We start from the raw sequence: 22,000 nt of genomic DNA on the forward strand, positions 1-22,000 counted from the left end.
GAAAAAAAAAATCTCCCAGAGACATCCCCTTGCTGGCCTGGCCAGCCCACAGCTGCCCGCACCTGTTCACCCTGGCCCTCTGCACTGGGAAGGAGTCCCCTTCTGTCTGTCCTGATAAATACGGAAACTCCGTCTTTATTGGCTGTATAAACATCTCTGATCTGTACATACATTTCATACATCATAGTGCAGGGCCCGGAAGGAGGGGCAAGGGGAGCCCCAGCAGCACGACAGTGAACCCCCTCCCAGCCCTGCCCACTGTGCAAACTGAGACCAAGAGCTCCGACTTCTTCTTCCCCGCTCATGGGGTGGAGGAGCTCAGGAAACGGGAAGAGGGGCTGGCCGGGGGTCTATGTAGACACTAGAATCAAACACTGGAGCGGAAACAGTCAACTGGCACAAGCAGCAAGCTGGGGCACAGGGTTGGGGGCGGGCAGGTAAAGAGAGACACGGGGGCGAGCTGCTGCTCTAGGCAAACAGCCACAACACAGCACATGCCCGAGTGTCTTGGCTCCAGCTTGGGGATCCAGGGCTAGAGGTGCCTTGAAGAGTGCAGACAAGGAGATGGCAGCAGAGGCTGCAGTCCCACACCACCACAAAGCCCCTCACACACACACACACACAGTTGTGCGCGAGCAGGCAGAAAGCCAGGCTTAGGCTTTCTGTGGTGGGTTGCGGGTGGGACCATCTCGCAGGAAACAATGGAGACCCTAGATGTGTTTTAGGACAGCAGCCAGTGAAAGGAGAGATGACCAAGACAGGGCCCCTAGCCCAGCCAGGGGGAGACAGCAGCAACTGGCTCACACAAGGAGAGGGGATGAAGAGAATTCAGGGGAGCTGTGGTAGGCAGGGACAGGCTGCCTCTACTCTTCCCTTGGCAGAGCACCGTGCCCATCATGACAGCAAGCGGGCGTATATCTCCCAACTCGCTCAGGGCCCAGCGAGGTAAAAGGAGATGCAGGTGCCCACTAACCCCATCAAGGGGGCCCTCCCACATATGTCAGCACTGCCCTCTGGGCCCACTGCTACCACTGCTCTCAGGCCAGGGACAGAGGAGGTGCAGCCTGAGCTGACAGAAACAGGGGGATGCCCTCCCAGGGCCTGCTGTGAGCAAACCATGGGGAGGCCTGGAGGGCAGATGGACAGGTGGCCCCACTAGCCACTCAAGGGGTGCAGGTCTACTTTCACTTTCTCTCCACAGCTGAGCATGCCGATGGTAGGAAAGAAGCCTCCAGGCGGCACGACAGCATCCTTCTTCCCGATGATCTTGCCATTCCGGGTGAAGAAGACCTGGGAGTAGGGGTGGGGAGAGGAGGGTGAGGGTGGGCCTGGCTCCTGCCCTAGGGTGGGGAGAAGAGGGTGAGCTCGGGTCTCTAGGAATACCGGAGTGATTCAGGCATGAAGCCTGACACCCACAACTTCCAGCATGGGCTTTAGGAGTCACTTGCGGTGATATGGGAACCAACCACAAGAGGGTGCGCTGAGGCTGGAGAACAGGCCACAACTACAGCCTGGTCCCTGAAGCTCCGCAAGCACAGAGGGCTCCTGTGAGCTCCAGACCCTGCCTCCCCTGCCATACCCCAGTCTTCCCAGCCCCAGCCCCACTGCTGGTCCTATTCCCAATGGCAGTCTGCCCCAGGACCTCAGAAGGAGCCCACACCTCCCTACTTACCACCACCTTCTTGCCCTCATGCTCCTGCTCTATCTCTTCCCCATCTTCTTCCTCCTCTTCTTCCTCCTCTTCCTCTTCCCCTTCCTGGTGCAGGTACATGACATTTCGGACGTTCCGGACAGCCCGGGCAGTCGGGGACAAGATCACTGTGTCACAACTGTCATCACTGTCCCCTAGGAGACAGGAAATGTGAGCTCCTGTGGTACCGGCTACTGCCCTGAGCAGTCTGGCTGCTGCCCCAACCTCACTCACCCTCACTGTCCAGAATGTAGTCCCGGGGGAACATGATTCCACAGCCCATAATGTCCCCTTTGTAGCAGCGTGGCCCAAAGGGGTCCCCCACACCACTGCCATGGAAGATCTTCCCGTCATCTGTTGGAGGGAGGGGAAAGAACACAGTTGAAATGCTAACTCTACATCCTCAGAACGAGACAAAGGTGAGAGGGAGATGCAGGAAGGACATTAGGCTTTTAAAAGGAACACAGTGTTCATTTGATTGAATAACTGGTCAGAAGAAAGGACACGGTCCCTAGGGCGGATGATCAGGCAGAGAAGGGGGCTGAGGGGAGGGCCCAGGCACCAAGGCTCAGTATTCAAGAAAGCTCTACAGGAAATCAGACCAAAAAAAAAAAAGAAAAAACCCAAGGGACCTGCAGATCTTCATAAAGGACACAGAGAGCCAGGTCAGAGGCCTGGAATGCCCACTCTGGGCCCAGCTCTCCTGCCCCAGTCCTGTGCCTCTGACTTTCAGGGCTGAGAGAAAAAAAATAAGATGAAGGATAAACCTGAGCAGTCTGAAAAAAGGAGAGAGAGAGGCCACCATGTGTGAGCAGCGAGCAGCACGGGTGTCCCTGCATCCCTGTGTGTGAGCACATGGGCGGCCCTGCAGCCCTGCAGCCCTGTCCTCCCCCATCCTAGCAGCTTCCACTCACCCGCATGGTAGGCCACAGACCCTCTGCTCCAGCCAGGGTGTCTGTTCTTGGGATAATCCTGCAGCAGGAAGACAAAGCAAATGTGTGACATCACACAAGAAAGAGGACAGATGCCAACAGTAACTGACAACCCAGAGGGCTGGCAGCCCACAGACAGGAATTGGCGGGTGGGGGTGGGGGTGGGGGGCTACAGGAGCAAGGAGGAGAGGAAGGGGCTCAGTTTCAGGACCGGGGTGGGTGACGCTCAGGACAATGCTACAAGCTCTGTCCACTGAACAGATACTTGGAACTGTGTTCTGCCTCAGCTCAGAACTTTCTTCTATAGGCTCCTTGAGCAGGTTTTCCCAATAGCCCCACACTGAGCAATCCCACAGGGAAAAACACAGCATGCCTACCCACCTTCCGGGCCAGCCCCAAGGCGATATAGCACTTCTCTCCAGGGTCCACAATCTCCACCTCAAAGTAATGGCTGCGGGTGCTGAGTGGGTGTCGAGCCTGAGCCAGCCCCACATCCACGATGCTCTTGCCCTTCCCCAAATACTCCAGCAGCTGTGGGGCAAGAGCCAGGCGTCAGGTGACACTGCCCTAGACACTGGATCCAAAGTAACTTGGGTACCAGTGTTCTGGGTCTGACAATATCCCGTGGATAAACAGAAAGGATTCTAAAGGCAAAGTGGACTCCAAGTTCCAGGCAGGCAGAGGACAAGGATGGCACAAACAAGGTGGTGGTGTGAGATGCCTTCCTACAGAGCCGCTGTTGGGGATCTAGAGGTGCACTGCCAGGAAGCTCACTGGGGGTCTCTAGGCTGGAACATCCATTCCCTGAACAACCCCCAAGCCAGTCTTCCCTTCTGGAACCCAGCAGCCTTTTCAGGATGCCTACTGAGAACAGGGATGTGGAGAATTCAGGAGCCAACCCCAGATATTTGAGGGGAGGGGACAGGCTCAGAAGCTAATTCTGCACAGATGGGACTGACATAGTTTCTCAAGATCTGTTCTACTTGGCTCTGAACAGAGCTATTCATTGCTGGGTCATTCACTGCTCCAGGGAGCCAAGAACCCAGAGATAGCAACTCTACCCTTCATTTCACATGGGCAAAGGTCAAAGTAGAGACAGATGGCAGGCTCTCTGTTCCCAACCTTCACTCAGGCTGGTGTGGGGTGTGAAGGTCAGAGAAGAGAGATTCGTGACAGGCTGGGCTCTTTGAGTCCCACAAGGTCTTACCTGCACACAGCAAGGTAGCAAACCCCAATCCAGGTCTTACCATGGGATGCCATGGTAACAGTGGGGCTGTGACTCAGTCTATCTCCTCTCTCCCCCACCTACCATCACCTAGGATTCCTTAATTCCCTTTTAATTAACCTAACCACCCTCAACGTTACCCTCCCAGCCCTGCAGCCCTACAAAAGTGCCCTCACTGGGGCCTTCTCCTCTAATCCATAGCAAACCTTAAGAGGGTAGCCTCACCCCACTGACATTCCTGCCTCAACCAGCCTGCACCAGTATGAGGGCCTGGGGCATCAGAAGCCAACCCTACTCATCTCCCTAGAGAGTGGAGGAGAAGATCTCATTCCACTCTGCTCCAGAACCTCCAAGTTTACCCTCCCATGCTCTACAGGCAAGTGAGGGCAGACGGGGAAAAGCCAGACCCACCCCTGTACTCGGTCTGTAGCGTTTAGAGCACTCCCCAGCCTCCACAGCCAGGAGAAGTGCCTTGCTGCTTATTAACCTCATCTATCACGCAGCCTGCCGTCCACTCTCCACCCGGCACTGCAGAGCTGGAGGAGGAACCCACAGCTGCCCTTGGCCCGTTCTATCCAACTGGCCTCTCCATGTGGGAAACAGGGTGTCTCTAGTTCCACGGCCAAAACACAGCCCATCCAGATCCTGGATCTTGGGAAAAACCCGCCCCAGCGTTCCTTCAGCCTCAGCCCACAGAAGGCATCTGCTGCGGTTCTGACAGGGTGGGGTACTTCCTAAGGGCAGGAGGCCATAAGGATGACCTGCCCTGACATGGAACTTCAACCCACACCCACCAGCTCCTGATGAGCATGGAGGCCCTGTGCTTACATCCTGGCCCTGAGCACCAGGCTCTCTTCAAGACTAGAACCATCCCAACCCAGGGCAGCCACGGCAAACCATAGGCTACTCTCCTGTTCTCAGCAAGTCCTCCTGAGCCTTCAGCAGAGGCCGGGGCAGGGCGTCACTCCCTGGCAGATCCTTTCTGGGCACCACACTTGAGAACCGGTAGGTCTGGCTTCTAGAGTTTCTGTGGCCAAGATCTGCAGGCTTGGTCCTTCAGTCTAAGCCTCGGTTGGTCGCCTCTTAGTTTGAAAGACCCAGTTCAAACCCTAACTAATATCGCTTAGTTGCACTAAGCTTGAACATCGTACATTCACCTCTGTAAGCCTTAATTGCTTCATCAGTGAAATGGGGTTATCAAAATTAAGTAGAAAGATAAAATGAAATGAGTGAGTGATCAGGGTGTCAAGAGAGCCTGACACCCAGTTGATGAGAACACATTCTGTCAGGAAATGGGGATCAGTTCTATTGCAACTACCAACCAAATGGACATGACCTTTCAGCCTGTACCTCCCACTAGGACAATCCTTAGGCCAACCAGGATGGATATTTGTAGTGCTAAGTATCAAACCCAGGACTCTGTGCACAAGGGTTCAAAATTCTACCACTGAACTAGCTACAGCCCCAATGATCTGTCTCTCCTGTGCATCCTAGCTGAGGACAAGGGACCCTCCAGTATACAACCACCACCACCACCACCACCACCTGCACCACCATCACCCCCTCACCACCATCACCACCACCATCACCACCGCCACCACCGCTGCCACTGCCACCACCACCACCACCTCCACCATCTCCACCACCTCCACCACCACCAGCTGCAGCAGCACCATTGTTACTGCTGACCACCTAGTACTTCACTGAAGCTGCAGATCAGAATTTAGTTTGTACTCCATGCCCTCCTGCACTCTTCTGCCTTGCTGATTCTCACACTCCTGCCACTGGCCAGAAGAGACCCTAATTCTTTTCAAAAGGAGCAAGCCCAGAAGGCCCAGAAGTAGCTGAACAGGAATCAGGTACAAGCTCCTAGCTCAGGCCCCAGAAGTCTCCTCTTGAGTTGTCTATGGAGGAGCCCCTCTTTTTGTGTACCAAAGTTGCCACTGTAAGGAGTGTCCAAAGCCATGAACAGTGAACACAGACAAGATCAGTCTAACCCAAATGTACAGACAGACCCACAACCCTCTGCACACACAACCTCACTCTGCAGGCCCTGGGGGCAACAGCAATTCTTCACAACCCTCAATCCTCTAGGGCAAGAGAACCTGGGGCTTCTTTAAAAGGAGGGGAAACTGAGGCCACAGAAGGTAAGGGAAGAATTTACTCAAAAAGAGCTACATCTGGGCTAGAGAAATGGTCCAGCAATTAAAAGCACTTGCTGCTCTTCCAAACAACACAGGTTCAGTTCCCAGAACCCACATCCTGGCTCACAACTATCTGTAACTCCAGTTCCAGGGGATTCATTGCCTTCTTCTGACCTCTAAGGGCAGCAGGCACACACATGGTACAGATACATACACAGGCAAAACACCAAGGAAGGAAGGCAACCAGGTAAGCAGGCAGGCGAGCAGGCAGGCAGGAGGCAGGCAGGCACTGTAACTTAGTTTGGCAGTATCTGCCTAGCACTCGGGAATCCCTGGGTTTGATCTCCAGCCATTATACAAAGGAGATGTGGTCATAGTCCTAGCACTCAGGAGGTGGAGGCAGGAGGATTAGATCAAGCCTATCCTGAGTTACATGAGACACTGCCTCCAGAAAAGAAAGAAGAAAACAAGAAAGGAATAAGAAAGCACTGGCCAGGCTATGGGTGGGTGGATGTGCGCCTTTAATCCCAGTGCTCAGGAGTCAGAGACAGGCAGATGTCTACAGAGTGAGTTCCAGGACAGCCAGGGCTACACACAGAAACCCTGTCTCGAAAAACCAAAACAAAGAATGCTGCCTAGCGCTGACCATCGGAGCACAATGTTCAGTGAGTGGCTCAGTGTGCCAGCTGGTTCCTCTTGTGTTAGCAGTTGACAGCAAGCTGCAGCTGCAGCCAGTGTCCAATACCACTACCTGGGGAAAGATCAACCTTCAAACCTACTTCTTTTCCCTTTGCAGCACAAAGCGAGACCATGTCTAAATAATAATAAAATCTGAAGTATGGCTTCTGCTGAAATACATACAGTTCTCATACGATCATAAATGAAAAACCTTAAGTCAGAGACCATCAGTATTAAATTGTCAAAAAGGACACAGACAGGTCAAGGAATGACTACCTGGGCCTACTTTCCTATTCATTGACTGTTTGACAATTGAAGCAAGTGCCTGCTCTCTTCTCTGGGACTACGCTCTACAGAACCAGAGAATGTTTGAGAATGTGAGTGCATATGGGGCTGTCATACTAGTAATAACTGTGTCTGGAACCTAATGATGCTCACTGTCCTGCACATAAACAAACTGCTCTGCACTGGCAAGACAGCTCAGCACTGGCAAGACGGTTCAGCAGGTCAAGATACTTGCTGCCAAGCCTGATGAGCTGAGGTGGACCCCTCAGGATCCACATGGTGGTAGAAGGAACCGATTCCTGCAAAGTAACCTCTGGCTTCCACTCCACATGCATGTCATGACATGTGCACATGTGTGTACACACATACATACATACACACAAACATACATACATACATAAAAAATTAAATATCCCAACTGAAATACCACTTATGTCCTTTTGAGAAACCTTAGATTAAGTCTGATTTGAGGCCTTCCCACGTCTCCAGGTTTCTGGGGCACTCTACCGAGACCACCATCAGGCTGGAAGAAGGCCTTGGTGGGTCCCCAACAGCAAGAGCAAAGAAGAAAATGTATGCTAGCCATCTTTAGAGGAATAAACTCTCCTGGGTCTTTCTAAGACAACACAGCTCCGATTATAAATACAGAGGTCAGTACAAAACATCAGAGGATGGAGGCCGGGCAAGTTATCTTCATTTGAAAGATGAGGCAGTTGGCAAACCTAAAAGGGTATACGTCCTTCAAGAGACTCATTCCTCAGGCTGCAGAGGTGGCTCCGTGGGTAAAAGCACTTGCTGCCAAGGCTGATCACCAAAATTCCATCCCTGGAATCCATATTGATAGAGAGAAAGAACCAGCTCCCACATCTGTCCTCTGACTTACACACACACACACACACACACACACACACACACACACACTACTAAATTAATGAAATAAATATAAATGAATAAAGATACACTAGCGAACTGGAGAGAGAAAGAGACTAACTCTTGCCTAGCCAAGCATGGTAGCTCACATCTGTAATCTCAGTACTCAGGAGGCTCAAGTAGGACTGCCACAAGTTCACTGCCAGCCTGGGCTAAATAATGAATCCCAGGGCAGACTGACTAAAGTATGAGACTGCCTGGAAACAAACAAAGAGCTGCCCGAGTGCACTAAAGATGAGCCTGTACTCAGGGTACAGTGGACCTACCCACCAGCTGTCTCGAGCTGAGGTGAGGGTTTGAAGACAGCCAAACTCTGCAGCTATGTTTAAGGGGAAAAAAATCCCTACACAAGTGGACTGAGGATGCTGGGGGAAGGGAGGGAAGGAAGTCTATTTATAATGTCTACAGGATTCCACCTCAACTAGAAAGGATACCCGGGAGGAGCCGGGAGCAGAGCAAGGACAGGTCCAGGCAGGGGAGGATGCCAGGAAAGCAGCGAGGAGAGATCAGAGACGAGAGCTGGAGCCCGGCCCTGGCTCAGGCCCAAGTTCAACTCTGTGGATGCTGTCAAAAACGCTGGTAGAAAGGAGCGATGAACCAAGGAGGGGCACCTGAGGCCTTGGCTCCCAACCACCACAGCCCTCACAGCCCAGGGCCAGCAGGGAAGCAGCCATCGACACAGCACATCGAGGGCTGACTTCTGCCACCTTGTGTGCGCTCATTCTACCCTGAACTCCACAAGGAAAGGCCTCGCAAACAGACCCACTCCACCCCCACTGCTTCTGCTTTCCTAACACAGGGTACTTTGAAACCACCTGAGTTGAGGTGAGAAGGTCAAACGGTAGAGAAAGTGGCCAGGCCTGGAACATGGAGGCAGCAGTGAAGAGTTCTCAGGGAGGACTGAGCATCTCACAAGAGATCAGAGTTAGACCCTGACTTGCATCCATCCACTCCCAACACAGCAAGAGGTGCAGAGATGGACTGGAGGGCTCCTCTCTCTCAAGCTTCCCAAGAAAGCTCAGACCCCAGAGAGACACCACAGCAGGTCTGAAGAGAAGGGAAAACAAGCTCGGACCCTCCCTGACTCATCGTCACCCGTCTGCCTTGTCATCTTCTACAAAAAAGTCAGAGGATATTGACACTTAAGTTTATTCAAGATCCCCAGAACTTGGCCTGGGGGTAGGCCATCCCTACTACTTGAAGGCAGAGGCGTGTGGATTCAAAGTTCAAGACCTGCCTGGGTGACAAACTGAGTTCAGAACCAGCAAGGCAGCTTAGTAAGACCCTGTCACACACACACACATGCACACACACACAAAAGCTATAGATACAGCTCAGTGGCAGACTCTTAGCATGTGAAGGGGTATGTTTACTACCCAGCAACACACACACACACACACACACACACACATACACGCGCACAAAGGCACACACACACACAGCATAAGCAGTGGGCTTCCACATCAATCCTCAGACACTGAAGGAAGAGAAGGCTGCTTTACTTATTCTGGGAATCCACACTCAGCCTGAGCTCCCAAGTGAGGGGAAAGAAGGAACTGTTCTCAGAACACAGCTCTGGACTCCAAGAACCACGTCAGGGCCCTAACTCCCACTTCCCAAAGCCACACAAAAGCCACTGTACAGGCTCAGTGTCACACGACTGCCAAGAGACCGTGGTGGGCAGAATGCAAATTCAAGGCCAGCCTAAGCAACATTCCTGAGATATATCAAGATAAACAGAAGAAAAAGCCAGGCTTGGTGACATGCCTTTAGTCCCAACACTCAGGAGGCAGATTTGAGTTCCAGGCCAGCCTGGTCTTTGAGACACAATGAGATCCTGCCTCAAAGAAAGAATGGACACACACACACACACACACACACACACTGTCCTTCCTCCTCACCCTAAGCAATACCAATCTGCTTAGATGCCTACCTGTGCTCTTCCCAGCCTGTTTCTCTACTTACCGTCCCACAGACTCTGACGTCATGCAGCCGGCCCCATTCATCCTCGTAACTGTCCACCATCATGACGCTGTCATCCTCACGGCCCAGCTCGGCATTGAGGTGCAGCCTCACCTCCTCACCCAGGGAATGCATACCGACTGCAGGGAAGAGCCCATCTGGGGACATGGGCATGATGGTGGAGCCCACCTGCAGAGAGAGGGGCGGGAGCTACCCTGTGGTTCACTTTTCCAGAACTCATCCATTCAAAGAAGGGCATTTCCAAGATGACAAAACCAGTAATTATCACGTACACACTCACAGGCGGAGGCTCAGTGGGGTTTTAAGATTTGCTAAGTATTCGTTCCCCTGCAAGTTCCATGGAGCTAGAAGGCAAGCCTCAACCCCCAGCCTTGCTGCCAAGTGCTCTGCAAACACGGGCGTGAACATGGCTAAGGCTGCAAAGGGAGCTGACCTCTTGCCTGGCTTGAGAAGCAATCTTCCCCCAGCAGAGTGGGAGGAGAGAGGGTGAGGCAGAGAGCTTCGAGTCTCTCTCTCACTGCTACAATCATCTCTGAAGAGAAAAGGGCTCAAGAAGTAAAAGAAAGAAAAAAAAATCAAAGAACAGATCCCCCAAAATATTCAGATCAAACCCCTGGACCCTCCACTTAATACAGCCACACACCATAATCTTTCCTTTTTCACATTTTAAAAAGTGATTTATTTTTATTTCATGTACATCGTTGTTTTGCCTGCATGCATGTCTGTCTGAGGGTATCAGATCCTCTATGAACTGGAGTTACAGACAGTTGTGAGCTGCTAGGCAATGTGGGTGCTAGGAACCAAACCTGGGTCCTCTGGAAGAGCAGCCAGTGCTCTTAACTGCTGGGTCATCTCTTTTTATATGTTTATCTTTTGGGAATTTCAATGCATGCATATAATGTGCTTTGATCAAATCCACCCCCATCCCCTCTGCTCTAGTTCCTTCTCTCCTAACTTCACGTGCTCCTTGTTTAAACCCACTGGGTCAACTTAGTGTTGCCGCTACACGCACAGGTATAGCGTGAGTAGGCTCTCAGGGGCCACATCCCAAAAGAAACCTCTTGTTAAAACTAGTGCCCCACGAAACCCAAGCTGTCCTTGAATTCATTATGTAGCAAAAATGACTTTGCGTTTCCGACTCTCCTGAGTGCCACAGCACCCTGCGTATGTACGGCTGGGGACTGAACACAGAGCCTCAGGCACGGCAGCTGAGCTTGCTGGCTATTGCCTGAGCTACGTCCACAAAAGTCCTTTCCCGCTCCCTCCAGTCACTGGTCTCTCTGCCCCTGCTGGCTGTAGTCACTGGCTGCTCTAAACCTGTGATCTGGAGCACATCTCAACTGCCTAGGGCAGAGAAGTGTCTAGACAGGAAACAGGAACAAAACCATCAGTCTTCCTGGTCACCTCACAAGTCCTCAGACAGATTCCGGCCACTTGAATCCTCCCGGGGTTGCCACTCACCCGTTTCCCATTTTTGGTGAAGAAGATCTGGGCAGTCTGCACATCAAAAGACACAGGCTCAATGCCACAGCCGATTCGGTCCCCAGAGTTGCACTTTGACCCAAACTGGCGCCCCTTGGCTCGGCCATTGTACAGCCTATGGAGAGAGTGGCACAAGACATCATAGATAGAACTATCTGTGGTACCTGTTCCTACTCCTCCTCAGCCCTTCTCAGCAGCCCCACTCTGGAGATAGCATCCACCTGTGTCCTGCTATTCATGTCACTCTCTCTGCTATCCACACACCAGCAAGAGTATGTATGAAAAAACACAAGACAGGAAGCAAAGGAGAAAGCTACTCAGAGGTAGCTTACTCTTCACATCCAGACTTCAACCCCACAGCAAAGGACCACTCACTTGCCATCGTCAGCATGGTAGGCTACAGAGTCAGGCAACCAGCCAGGCTGGTGATCCAAGCTGTAGTACTGAGGGACCAGCCCCACAGCAATGGTGCCTCGGACGCCACTGTCCACAATAGATACCTGAGGGGTGAGAACAGGACACAGTTCACAGGAAGAGAAAGCTGAATGAGCTTGTGGAGGAGGACAGGAAAGGGGGGCGACCAAGGGGGGCTCGGCTCAAAGAGACCTGGGGACGAGAGGGTCGGACCGGACAGGGAGAACAGGGGAGGCTGGGCCCTTTACTGTGGTTACTCAGACAATCATCCTTGAGCTTCAGCTGGGCATGAGGGTTCATGCCTTTAATGACAACACTCAGGAGGCAGAGACAGGTGACACTTCCAGGCCAGCCTGGTATACACAGACAGACAGAGAGAGTTCCAGGCCAACCAGGGCTACATAGTGAGATCCTGTCTCAAAGAAAGAAAGAAAGAAAGAAAGAAAGAAAGAAAGAAAGAAAGGAAGGAAGGAAGGAAGGAAGGAAGGAAGGAAGGAAGGAAGGAAGGAGGGAAGGAAGGAAGGAAGGGAGAAAGAGGGAGGGAAGGAGGAAGGGAGGGAAAGAGAGAGAAAGAGAGAGAGAGAGAGAGAGAGAGAGAGAGAGAGAGAGAGAGAGAGAGATAGCCAGGCAAGGGTTCATGCTGTTAATCCCAGTGTTCAGGAGGCAGAGGCAGATGGAGCTCTGTAAAATCGAGGCTAACCTGGTCTACAGAGTGAGTTCCAAGACAGCCAGAGCTAAAAACTCTATCTTGAAAACAAAAACAAAAACAAAAAAAACCCAGGGCGGGGAGCAGTTAGGAGCACACACTGATCTAAGTTTGGTTCCCACGACCCACACCAGGTAGTTCACAACCACCTGGAATCCCAGCTCCTTGGAGAGCTAACACTTCTAACTTCAAGTCCCTGTGGGCACTATAATCACATGCACATACCCATACACAGGCATTTATAATAAATAATAATAATAATAATAAAAAGCACAGAATCAATTCTGGGCTTCTATTAGGACAGCAGTCCTTAACTTGTGGGGCATGACCCCTTTGGAAGTCAAACGACCCTTTCACAGTGGTCCCTTAAGACCACTGGGAAACATATATTTTTACATTACAAATCATAAGAGAAGCAAAATTATAGTTATGAAGTGGCAACAATCATAATTTTATGGTTTGGGGGTCACCACACGTGAACACAGGAGGAACTGTGTTCAGGGTTGCAGCGTTAGGAAGGCTGAGAACCAGTATATTAGGGGTTAGGAAAGAGGGACAAGGTCAAAGTCTACTTAGGCAAGGGGACAGGGAGCAGAAGAGCAAGAGTGAGGAGGCCCCGGGGCACCCGTCCCTCAGATCGAGAGCCATGCTGCCTGGCCTGCACCTCCTCCCAAGGCCAGGCATTGGGAGAGGAGCTCCGTGAACTCACACCTCATCACCCCGCCCCCATCCCCACACCCCAGACCTCCAACTCTGCCCACCTACTGCTTGATTACCTCAAAATAATTGCTGTCCTTGGTCAGGGGTCGAGACGCCACGTAGCAGCCAACTTCACCAGAATTTCCATGGTAACTAAAGGAATATAGAAAGGTTTTATTACCAGGCAAGCCCGGGTGTTGGGAGGAAGTCCTAATACTCCGGACCCCAACCTTGTAAGGGCACAGAGAGCTCATCAAGGCACACAGCAGGAAATCTGCACATAGCCAGGCACGGCAGCACTCAGAAGGCAGAGACAAGAGGATCTCTGAGTTTGGGGCCAGCCTGGTCTACAGAGTGAGTTCCAGGATAGCCAGGGTTACATAGAGAAACTATGTCTTGAAAAGAGAGGGGAAAAAAATCTGTGCACGTGCACACACACACACACACACACACACACACACACAGAATACTGAAGGTACCTTATGTACCCTTCCCATTGCTTCTAGACAGGGATCAACCCACACTAGATCAGTACAGCCTAGTTTCTTCATTTTCAGGAGGAAAAAAATGTACAACCTTCCCTAATTGCTTTTTAGGGGGTCACAGAGTGTTGTCTAACCTCAATTCCTCCTGCTGTAACTTTGGCCCTTGCCTTCAGCCTTGTCACCAGTGGAGCTAATCTCTACCCTCTATCAAAATTCTCCAGACTAAAAGAGTCATTCAGCCCCCTACATTTCAGCTTTCTTCCCCTCAGGCTAAATAATGCTAGTTCCTTCTCCCTTTAGATGATAACTACCTAATGTAGGCAGGAAGGAGTCAGGGAAGGTTCAAGACAAAAAAGATAAAAATACAAACCAAAGGGAAAGGCACAGAGTGGGTGATTACGCTACTCCCTTAGGAAGTATTTGTGACTATGTATTACCTATGATACTACAGAACTGGCACCCCCTAGTCAGGGCTTGCTGCCTTACAGGAGGCCCCTCCCCATTGAGCCCAGTTTTTGAAATGCAGGCTTAAGGGATGCAGGCCACACAGAAATGCTGGCATGGTAGAGTCTAGCAGGCTCCTATATCTGCCATGGGAACAGGGCCTTTCTGGATCCTCTCCTTGCCAGACAGGAAGAGAGTGAGCAGAGATAGCTGAGGTGGTACCTGTCTGTCATCTCAGCTCTGGGAAAGCTGAGGAGAAGGAACTGTAAGTCTTAGGACAGCCTGGCTGTCTCAAACACAAAACAAAGACCAGCGAGAGAGCCACTCGCCTAAGGACCAGAGTTGGATCCCTGGGTCCCATGTGACCTAAGGAGTATCAACCTCCTCAGATTGTCCTTTAACAGACATCTCCCCGTGCACACACTAAATAAACAAATCAAAACATCAACAACACTCTAATGATCTGGTAATAAGGGGCGGAAAGAAATGCAGGAAGGGACTGGGGTGCCCCTCAAAGTGGAGTGTAACCAGTCCTCACCCTCTAAAACATCCCTTTCCCTGTCTAAGACCCAGAAAAAGGACTGACAGGGACAGGGTGGAACCATTTTCCTATGCTCACCTCAAAGTGTCACCATCTACAAGGATATGCTTGAACCTCTCCTGATATCGGAAGGCCCGGACCTCTCGGATCTCCCGAATCCTCCTTCGCCAGTTCAGAAACCGGTAGTGCAAGTTGAGGTCATCCATCTTGTTCATGAGAACAAACCTAGGACAAGAGAAATGGCTGAGAAGGAAGTGGGGCTCAACACGGAGTATCTCGGCCTGCTCAACCGTGAATGTACAAAGTGCCCCAGACTTGAGGCCGGATGTCCAAATGCATCAAAAACTCCAGGCTCAGTCACTCAGGCAATAGATATTTATTGGGCTTTTTACCGAGTGCACTGTTATCAGAGCTAGGAACAAGGCTATGAGCAAGGTGATTGGATTCTTGCTCTCACAGTTTCCATTCAAGTGGGCATGGGGGAGCATGGCAGAAAATAAACACGAATGGTCATTTTAACCAGTGGAAGAAAAAAAAGCAACCCACAGAGACGTAACAAAATAGTGGACAGGGACTAAAAGAGAGACAGGCAATGTGACAGTATAGCAAAAACCATTCCAGACAGAGAGAACAGTCGACACCCAGGTCCATGAGTAGAAGAAAGGTGTCGAGGCAGAGAAAGGCAGCCGGCCAGGGCCAATGTATGTAGGGAAAGTGAAGAAGAATCAGGTAAAGGGGGAGGGTTGGAGCCATGGCTCAGTGGTTAAGAACACTGACTGCTCTTCCAGAGGTCCTAAGTTCGATTCCTAGCAACCACATGGTGGCTGTAACCATCTGTAATGGGATCCGATGCCCTCTACTGGTGTGTCTGAAGAGAGTGGCAGTGTATTCACATACATAAAATAAATAAACAAATCTTAAAAAAGAAAAAAAAGTAGAATAAGGTAGCCAGGTATGGAAGTGCACGCCTTTAATGCCAACACTCCACAGGCAGTGACAGGTGGTTATCTATGAGTATGAGGTGGCCAGCCTGGTTTCGAGCAAATTCCAGGACATGACGGCAAGGTTTAGACCCTGCCTCCAAAAAAAAAAAAAAACAAAACAAAAAGAACATGGTAAAGCCAAAGGCTATCCACAGTCAGAACTTTTAAATTTTACTTCAAGGGTAATGAGAGACTTCTAGGGAATTTTAAACAAGAAATGGTAGGATTTGTTTGTTTGTTTGTTTGTTTGTTTTTTTCCGAGACAGGGTTTCTCTATGTACCACTGGCTGTCCCGGAATGTACTAGCGTTGAACTCAGAGACTGGCCTGCCTCTGCCTCCTGGGTGTTAGGATTAAAGATGTGTATCACCACCCTGCCTGAAGCCTATGCTGTTCAAAGCACTGAGCCTTCTCTCCTGCCATAACCTCAGCACTTTTAACTGGATTCCTGAGTTGTACAACAGCCTGCTCTACATAGTGTGTGCCAGGATAGACAGGGCTACACAGTGAGGCCCTGTCTCAAACAAAAGAAAAAAATAACTTAGTAGATCTTAACTCCAAGTGCACGTTGTAACAGAGTTTAGAGGGTGACAGCCCCTAAAACAGCAGCAGTACAGGAGAAAAACAGTGGAACTCTCTTGGAATTTAGACAACCTGTAAGGCTAGTGAATGAATGAATGAATGAATGAATGAATGAATGAATGAATGAAATTTTCCAGACATCCAAAAGTGGGAAAACGATGAAGAAATCCTTTCTTCCTGCCTCCCAAACACCTGGTGCAGTGCCCTACACACAGTAGGTGCTTTAGCAAGCCAGGGTTAAGCTGAGTTCGATTCCAATGTGCACACTGGGACTCTTCTGCAGGAGCTACAGCACATGGTCCACAAGAGTAGACACCTGCGGCGCAGCACTGGGATCCCCTAGGGCCCTGGGCCAGGACTCGAACCCAGGTAGATGCGGGAGCTCCAGACTTGAAGGCATCGGGGGAGAACCTGACAGCCTCAGCAACCGAGCAGCAGCAGCCGCACTGGGTCCGAGCGCCGCCTCAGCACCTCCGGGTCTCTTAGGTGACACCCGGGGCCACCCAGCTTTAACCTGTCAATGCGGCTACGCCCCGTCGCCACAGGCCCTGACAGCACTGGGGAAGGGTGCGCGGCGGGAGAAACGCCAGTGACCGGAGCCCCCGGCCCCGCCCTGAGCCCGCAGCTGTCGCCCAGGACCCCCGGCTCGAGTTCTGCAGAGACCGAGGCCACCGGGACCCCGCCCCCGATCCCCGCCTACCGGGGCCGCCGCGTCCTCCTCATCCATAGGCCTCTCAGCTCCGCGTTGTAGCTCTTCGGCCGCCACCACCACACACATCCGGGTCCCCGCCCTTCCTCTGCTCCGTGAGGCCCGCCCCTCACCGCCGAATCTGACCAATCCAAAGCGCTCTGTAAAGACGAGCGCCCTCGCCAGCCAATCGCAGGGCTCAGGCGGTGCGGGGCGCGGCCCGGTGAGCCGGGTACCTAACACTCGGCGGCGTCTGAGGAACCCTGGTGTCGGGAGGGTGGGGGAGGCGACGTGGCGGCTCGGACGCCACCTCAGGCGCCAGGAGCTCGGGGAGGCGGTCAAGGGGCGGCTCCCTTAAGGCGGAGCAGGTCCCTGTGCCCGCGCGAGCGTCCCATTTCCAGAGCCAGAAGTGATGCTAAAGCCTCACTGGAATGTCCTTTTGCGCCACTAAAGGCGTTTCGAGGAAAAAAAAATCTTAATATTATCTTCTTTTTACGCGTGAGGAGCCAGAGGCCGATCTCCACAGCGGCAGCACTCGGCTGGTACCATATGCTTTCTTATCTCCGGAGCACCACTTTGCACCACGTTCGTTCATTCCAGGACGGACGTTCCAGAACAGCAGAGAACTTCAGATGCAAAAACCACAGTGGGGTGAAACCCGGTGCTGTTTGTGCTTGGTTGGAAAGTTAGCTCGGGTCAGAATGTACTGGAAAGGATACTAACGTTTATCATCCACCTCCTATAAAGGGTGTGACTGCCCTTGGAAAGAATTGGGATCCTTGGATGACTTCCATGTTTTGCTCCTAAGACTGAATATTATTCTGTTTAGAAAGACTCATTCTGTGTCAGAAACATAGAGGAACATATTTGTGTCTTTCCACATCTGAATTTATTGAATATCAGTACATTAACAAGCTATATCGACTTCATTGGCAGCAATTTGCCAATTAGACCCGATTTATTTACATTGCCCTTACCAAGCACATGTACTTTCTTTTACTTTAATATTAATTACTAACTCTTGGGTCACAGATTGCACATCATGTGTATACTTATGTAGGTTAGCAACATGGCAACAAAGGGGTTAAAGAAGCCACAGCATACTTCAAGACTCCAGGGACCTTACTAGAGTCAAGACCTGATACATTGTAAAGTCACTGCAGCCAGAGAATAAACCCAGCTGGAGAGCTGCCTGAGATTGCAGTCTGGGATGCCCTCATAGCTGCTACTTCACAGATCATAGGGCTGAGCAAGGCCTTGTGGCTGAGTCCAGCTTCAGAGGCAAAACGCAAGACTGGATATGGATGAGTGTGTGGGCATCTGAGTAGGTTCCATCAGCTGTGGACCAGAATTGGGCTGAAGCCCCAGAGACAGTCAGAATTTTTCTATTGTCCTTTGAGGCACACACAGGGTGATTGGTGGGGACCACTGTCCTCATGGTAGTAGACACCTTTCTCATATTAGACCCTTCCAACTGAGGGTGTTGCACTCTTTCTCTGTCTGGTTATGTTTAATACATTCTTGAACCTGATGATACTTAAGTGATTTTAATATGCCCACTGAGTATATGTTCTCAATTGGTTGTATTTGGATACATTTATAGGGTGTTACATTTCACTTTTTAAATTAACTATTTACTTTAGTGCTTTGTTATATACATATAAACATGTATATATACATATATACACATATATACATATATACACGCATATACACACATACATATGTACATATACACATAAATACATATGTGTATATGAATATGTATACATATATGCATTTGGATACATTTATAGGGTGTTATTTTTCACTTTAACTAAATTTCCATTTTAAATTAACACATATGCATACATACATATATACACATATATGCCATCTCTGTGAGTTACAGACAGTGAGCTGCCGTGTGGATTCTACCTGGGTCCTCTGGAAGAACAGTCAGTGTTCTTACCTGCTGAGCCATCTCTCCCGGCCACCTTTTCACTTTTAGTTATCAGTCTAGGATTCATGCACGGTGCTAGTGGTATGTATATGCAGAGCCCCACTCCAAGTAGAGCCAAATCCTGCTTGTAGGAGTCACGCAAGGCAAGACAGCCTGAAAGCCAGGGTTATACACAATATAAAATAACTTAGAGCAGACACAGCCTGATCACGATACTCTCTCATGCCTCATTTATTTACTGTGTGATGTTAGATGCAGTGAAATGCACCCTCTTTTGTTAAGTATTTACTTTTTCTTTATTGGATGTGGGCATCCCTGTCCATGCCTGACGGGGCCTAAGTGTGTATATGAGACAGCAGCTTTGGGAGTTGGTTCTTTCCTTCCACCAGGAGGGTCCCAGGGGTTAAACTCAGGTTTGGTAACTCTGAACCATCTCACCAGACCCAGCACCTCGTTTATTAAAGTCAACTGTGTGTCAGTGTGTCTCATCTCCTTTAGACCTCAGACAAGTCCCATGTCATTCTAACTAGATACTTCTCTACAGTGCTGGGCGGGAAGAAGACCAGGGCTGTAACTCAGTTGGTAGAGTACTTACCAGGCATGGGCAAGGTCTTAGGTTCATTCCCCACACTGACAAAAAAGGAAAAAAACTAATTATAGCAGTTAGGGCTGTTGTATCTTACTAGAATACTCTCACCTAGCAAGCTCAAACTCAAGGCTCTGGGTTCAATTCCCAACACAGGAAAAAAAACAAAAACAAACAAAAAAAAAAAACCAAAAAACTAAGACAAGTCCTCACTGAGTAGCTCTGGCTGCCTGGAACTCACTATGCAGATCAGGATGACTTCAAACACAGAGATCTTTCTGCCTTTCCCTCCCAAGAGCTGAGATTAAGGGTGTACACCATCCTCCTGTTTAAAATTTTCACTACCTCTCCAGAGATTCCCTACTGAGATTAGCTAGTCCATCTCCTGGTTCAGCTGTATGTAATACACCAGCCTGGTGATTCAACTGTAGATGGCAATCGCACTAAATTTCCAGTTGCTGGTCCATCTTCAAAAGAATACATCACCCACCTGATGCCAGCTTTTTTTGTGTGAGTGCCCGTTGTTTCTTCCTTCCCCATCTCCCCAGTTAGGTCGATCTCAAAGCCTCAGGTTGAAGCAAGCAGGTGGAGATGGGAGCTCAGGATCCTTTAAAGGCTGTGGAGACCGGTTACTGAATGGAGTGAAGAAGCTTTCTCCAGGGGACATTAAAATCAAGTTCTCAGCCCTCAGGAATGGTTGTTATGGGCTGTATGGGTTAATGACTCTATCCTTGCTTCATAGAACACTTTTAATTAATGAGAAAAGAGTGTTGAGGGCTGGAGGGTGGGGAGGAGTACTGAGAAAGGCTGTCCTCTGGACGTGGCAGGTCTGTTACACTTGTGAACTCACTGTAGCTATGGCCACCTGAACAAGATGAAGCCTCATAAGATGAAGACAGTCAGACCAGTCAGTCCCAGGAGACAGCACCCGTTAGACTAAAGGGATTACCAAAGAAAAGAAGGAGAAAGGAGAGGCCATGAAGATGGGAGAGGGGATTTCTTGAGAGGTGTCTAAGAGGAATGACAGGGGGAAGTTAGGAGCAGGTGTGATCAGTGTCTGTATAAAATTGTCAAAAAGTAACTGAAGGGGTTAGAGAGAGGACTCCATGGTTAAGAACACCTGTTGCTCTTGCAGAGCACCTGGGTTCTATTCCCAGAACCCATGTGGTCATTGATAATGACTAATAACTCCAGTTCCAAGGGGATCTGAGATGACTTCTTCTGACCTCCTCAGGTACATGGTATACAGATGTACCTACAGGCAGAGCACTCACACATAAAACAAATCAAAAATGTTTTTAAAAAGGATGAAAAAATATGTACATTTCCAGAAGGAGTTTGAAGATGGCTTCTGGGTCATTCCTCACAAACCCTGATTCCTAAGGACAATGAACATGTTGGGGAGAAGGAGAAAGAGGGTCCAGATCCTTAACCCCTTTTAACATAGGCTCATGTTCTTGCTTAGGGCTTCTGAACGGCCTGACCCTCAGACAAGGGATGGAGTTATGCGCACCTGTAGTCCTCCCTGCCCACAGCATGCGTGGGTGCTAACCCTAACACACACACACACGCTTACACACACACACACACACACACACACAGAGTAACATTCAGCTACATAAACAGTTTTGAGGTAAAGCATAAGAAATGAGTAGCACAGCATTTTTTTTTGTTTTTTTTTGTTTTGTTTTGTTTTGTTTTTCAGGATAGGGTTTCTCTGTGTAGCCTTGGCTGTCCTGGAACTCACTCTGTAGACCAGGCTAGAGTTAAACTTACAGAGACAGCCTGTCTCTGCCTCCTGAGTGCTGGGATTAAAGGTGTGCCTCACTAGTACCTGGCATAAATAAATAAATAAATAAATAAGAGAGAAAATAAATAAAACTGGCATAATCATGATACTATGTTATCAGTCCCAAAAGTCCCATTGCGGTCTTTTATAATCCCTCTCGTCCACTCTCATCCATCACCAGCCCCCTTCTCAGGATACCAGTCATCTTCTTAGAAACGTATTATGCTTAGGTATTCTTTCATTCTGTATGTGTTTATATGTGTGCGCATATGCACATACACAAATGCATCCTGGTATATGTATGGAAGTCAGAGGACAACATGTGGGGAGTCAGACCACTCCTTCAAACACTGGGCCCCTGGGATAGAACACAGGCCATTAGGATGGTCACAGGTCATAAACTATCTTGATGGGCCTGCATTTTATTTTCTAGAATTGTATATAAGAAAAATGAAACACTAAATATCATTTTTATCACCTGTGAGGTTTAATTTGGTAGCCCATCATGGCAGGAAGGGCTTGGCACCAGGAGTAACTCTAGTAACGGGTGTGAGACAGTGTTTCTCACATCTTGGAGATGAGGAAGCAGAGAGCTCAGGCTAGCACCAGAACCAGATGACATCTTTAGGAACTGTGCCTGCCCAGTAACCCGATCCTAATAGATAGGTCCAAAAAGTTCTTCAACCTCCCAAAACCTCCCACCAACTGGGGATCAAACGTTCAAACACTGGAGCCTGTGGGAGATACTTCACATTCAAACTAGAACATGGAAAGCATGCAAAGCACTTTTTAA

The 22,000-nt window shown here is 49.9% G+C and overlaps 1 protein-coding gene across 1 annotated transcript; it reads right to left on the reverse strand.

The window, feature by feature from the left end:
• Positions 1-100: 100 nt before the first annotated feature.
• On the reverse strand, positions 101-16,982 carry Spryd3 (SPRY domain containing 3). Its single transcript, XM_028781092.1, has 11 exons — positions 16,903-16,982; positions 14,717-14,863; positions 13,246-13,321; positions 11,725-11,849; positions 11,329-11,464; positions 9,850-10,035; positions 3,004-3,153; positions 2,605-2,662; positions 1,925-2,044; positions 1,673-1,845; positions 101-1,290 (listed from the first exon to the last, which is right to left on the reverse strand). The coding sequence occupies exons 1-11, from the start codon at positions 16,923-16,925 to the stop codon at positions 1,156-1,158; spliced, it is 1,329 nt and encodes a 442-aa protein (XP_028636925.1). The 5' UTR covers positions 16,926-16,982; the 3' UTR covers positions 101-1,155.
• Positions 16,983-22,000: the final 5,018 nt, after the last annotated feature.

This window comes from Grammomys surdaster, unplaced genomic scaffold (assembly GCF_004785775.1).
Source record: "Grammomys surdaster isolate TR1022 unplaced genomic scaffold, NIH_TR_1.0 374, whole genome shotgun sequence".
NCBI classification, from domain to species: Eukaryota; Metazoa; Chordata; class Mammalia; order Rodentia; family Muridae; genus Grammomys; species Grammomys surdaster.

Bases quoted from the DNA above. Each gene is read 5' to 3' on its own strand.
- Spryd3 (XM_028781092.1), bottom strand. From the start codon at position 16,925: ATGAGGAGGACGCGGCGGCCCCG. The intron at 13,322-14,716 runs GTGAGCATAGGA...ATATTCCTTTAG, and splicing joins GTAGATGGTGACACTTTGAG to TTACCATGGAAATTCTGGTG. The intron at 10,036-11,328 runs GTGAGTGGCAAC...CTCTCTCTGCAG, and splicing joins TCACCAAAAATGGGAAACGG to GTGGGCTCCACCATCATGCC.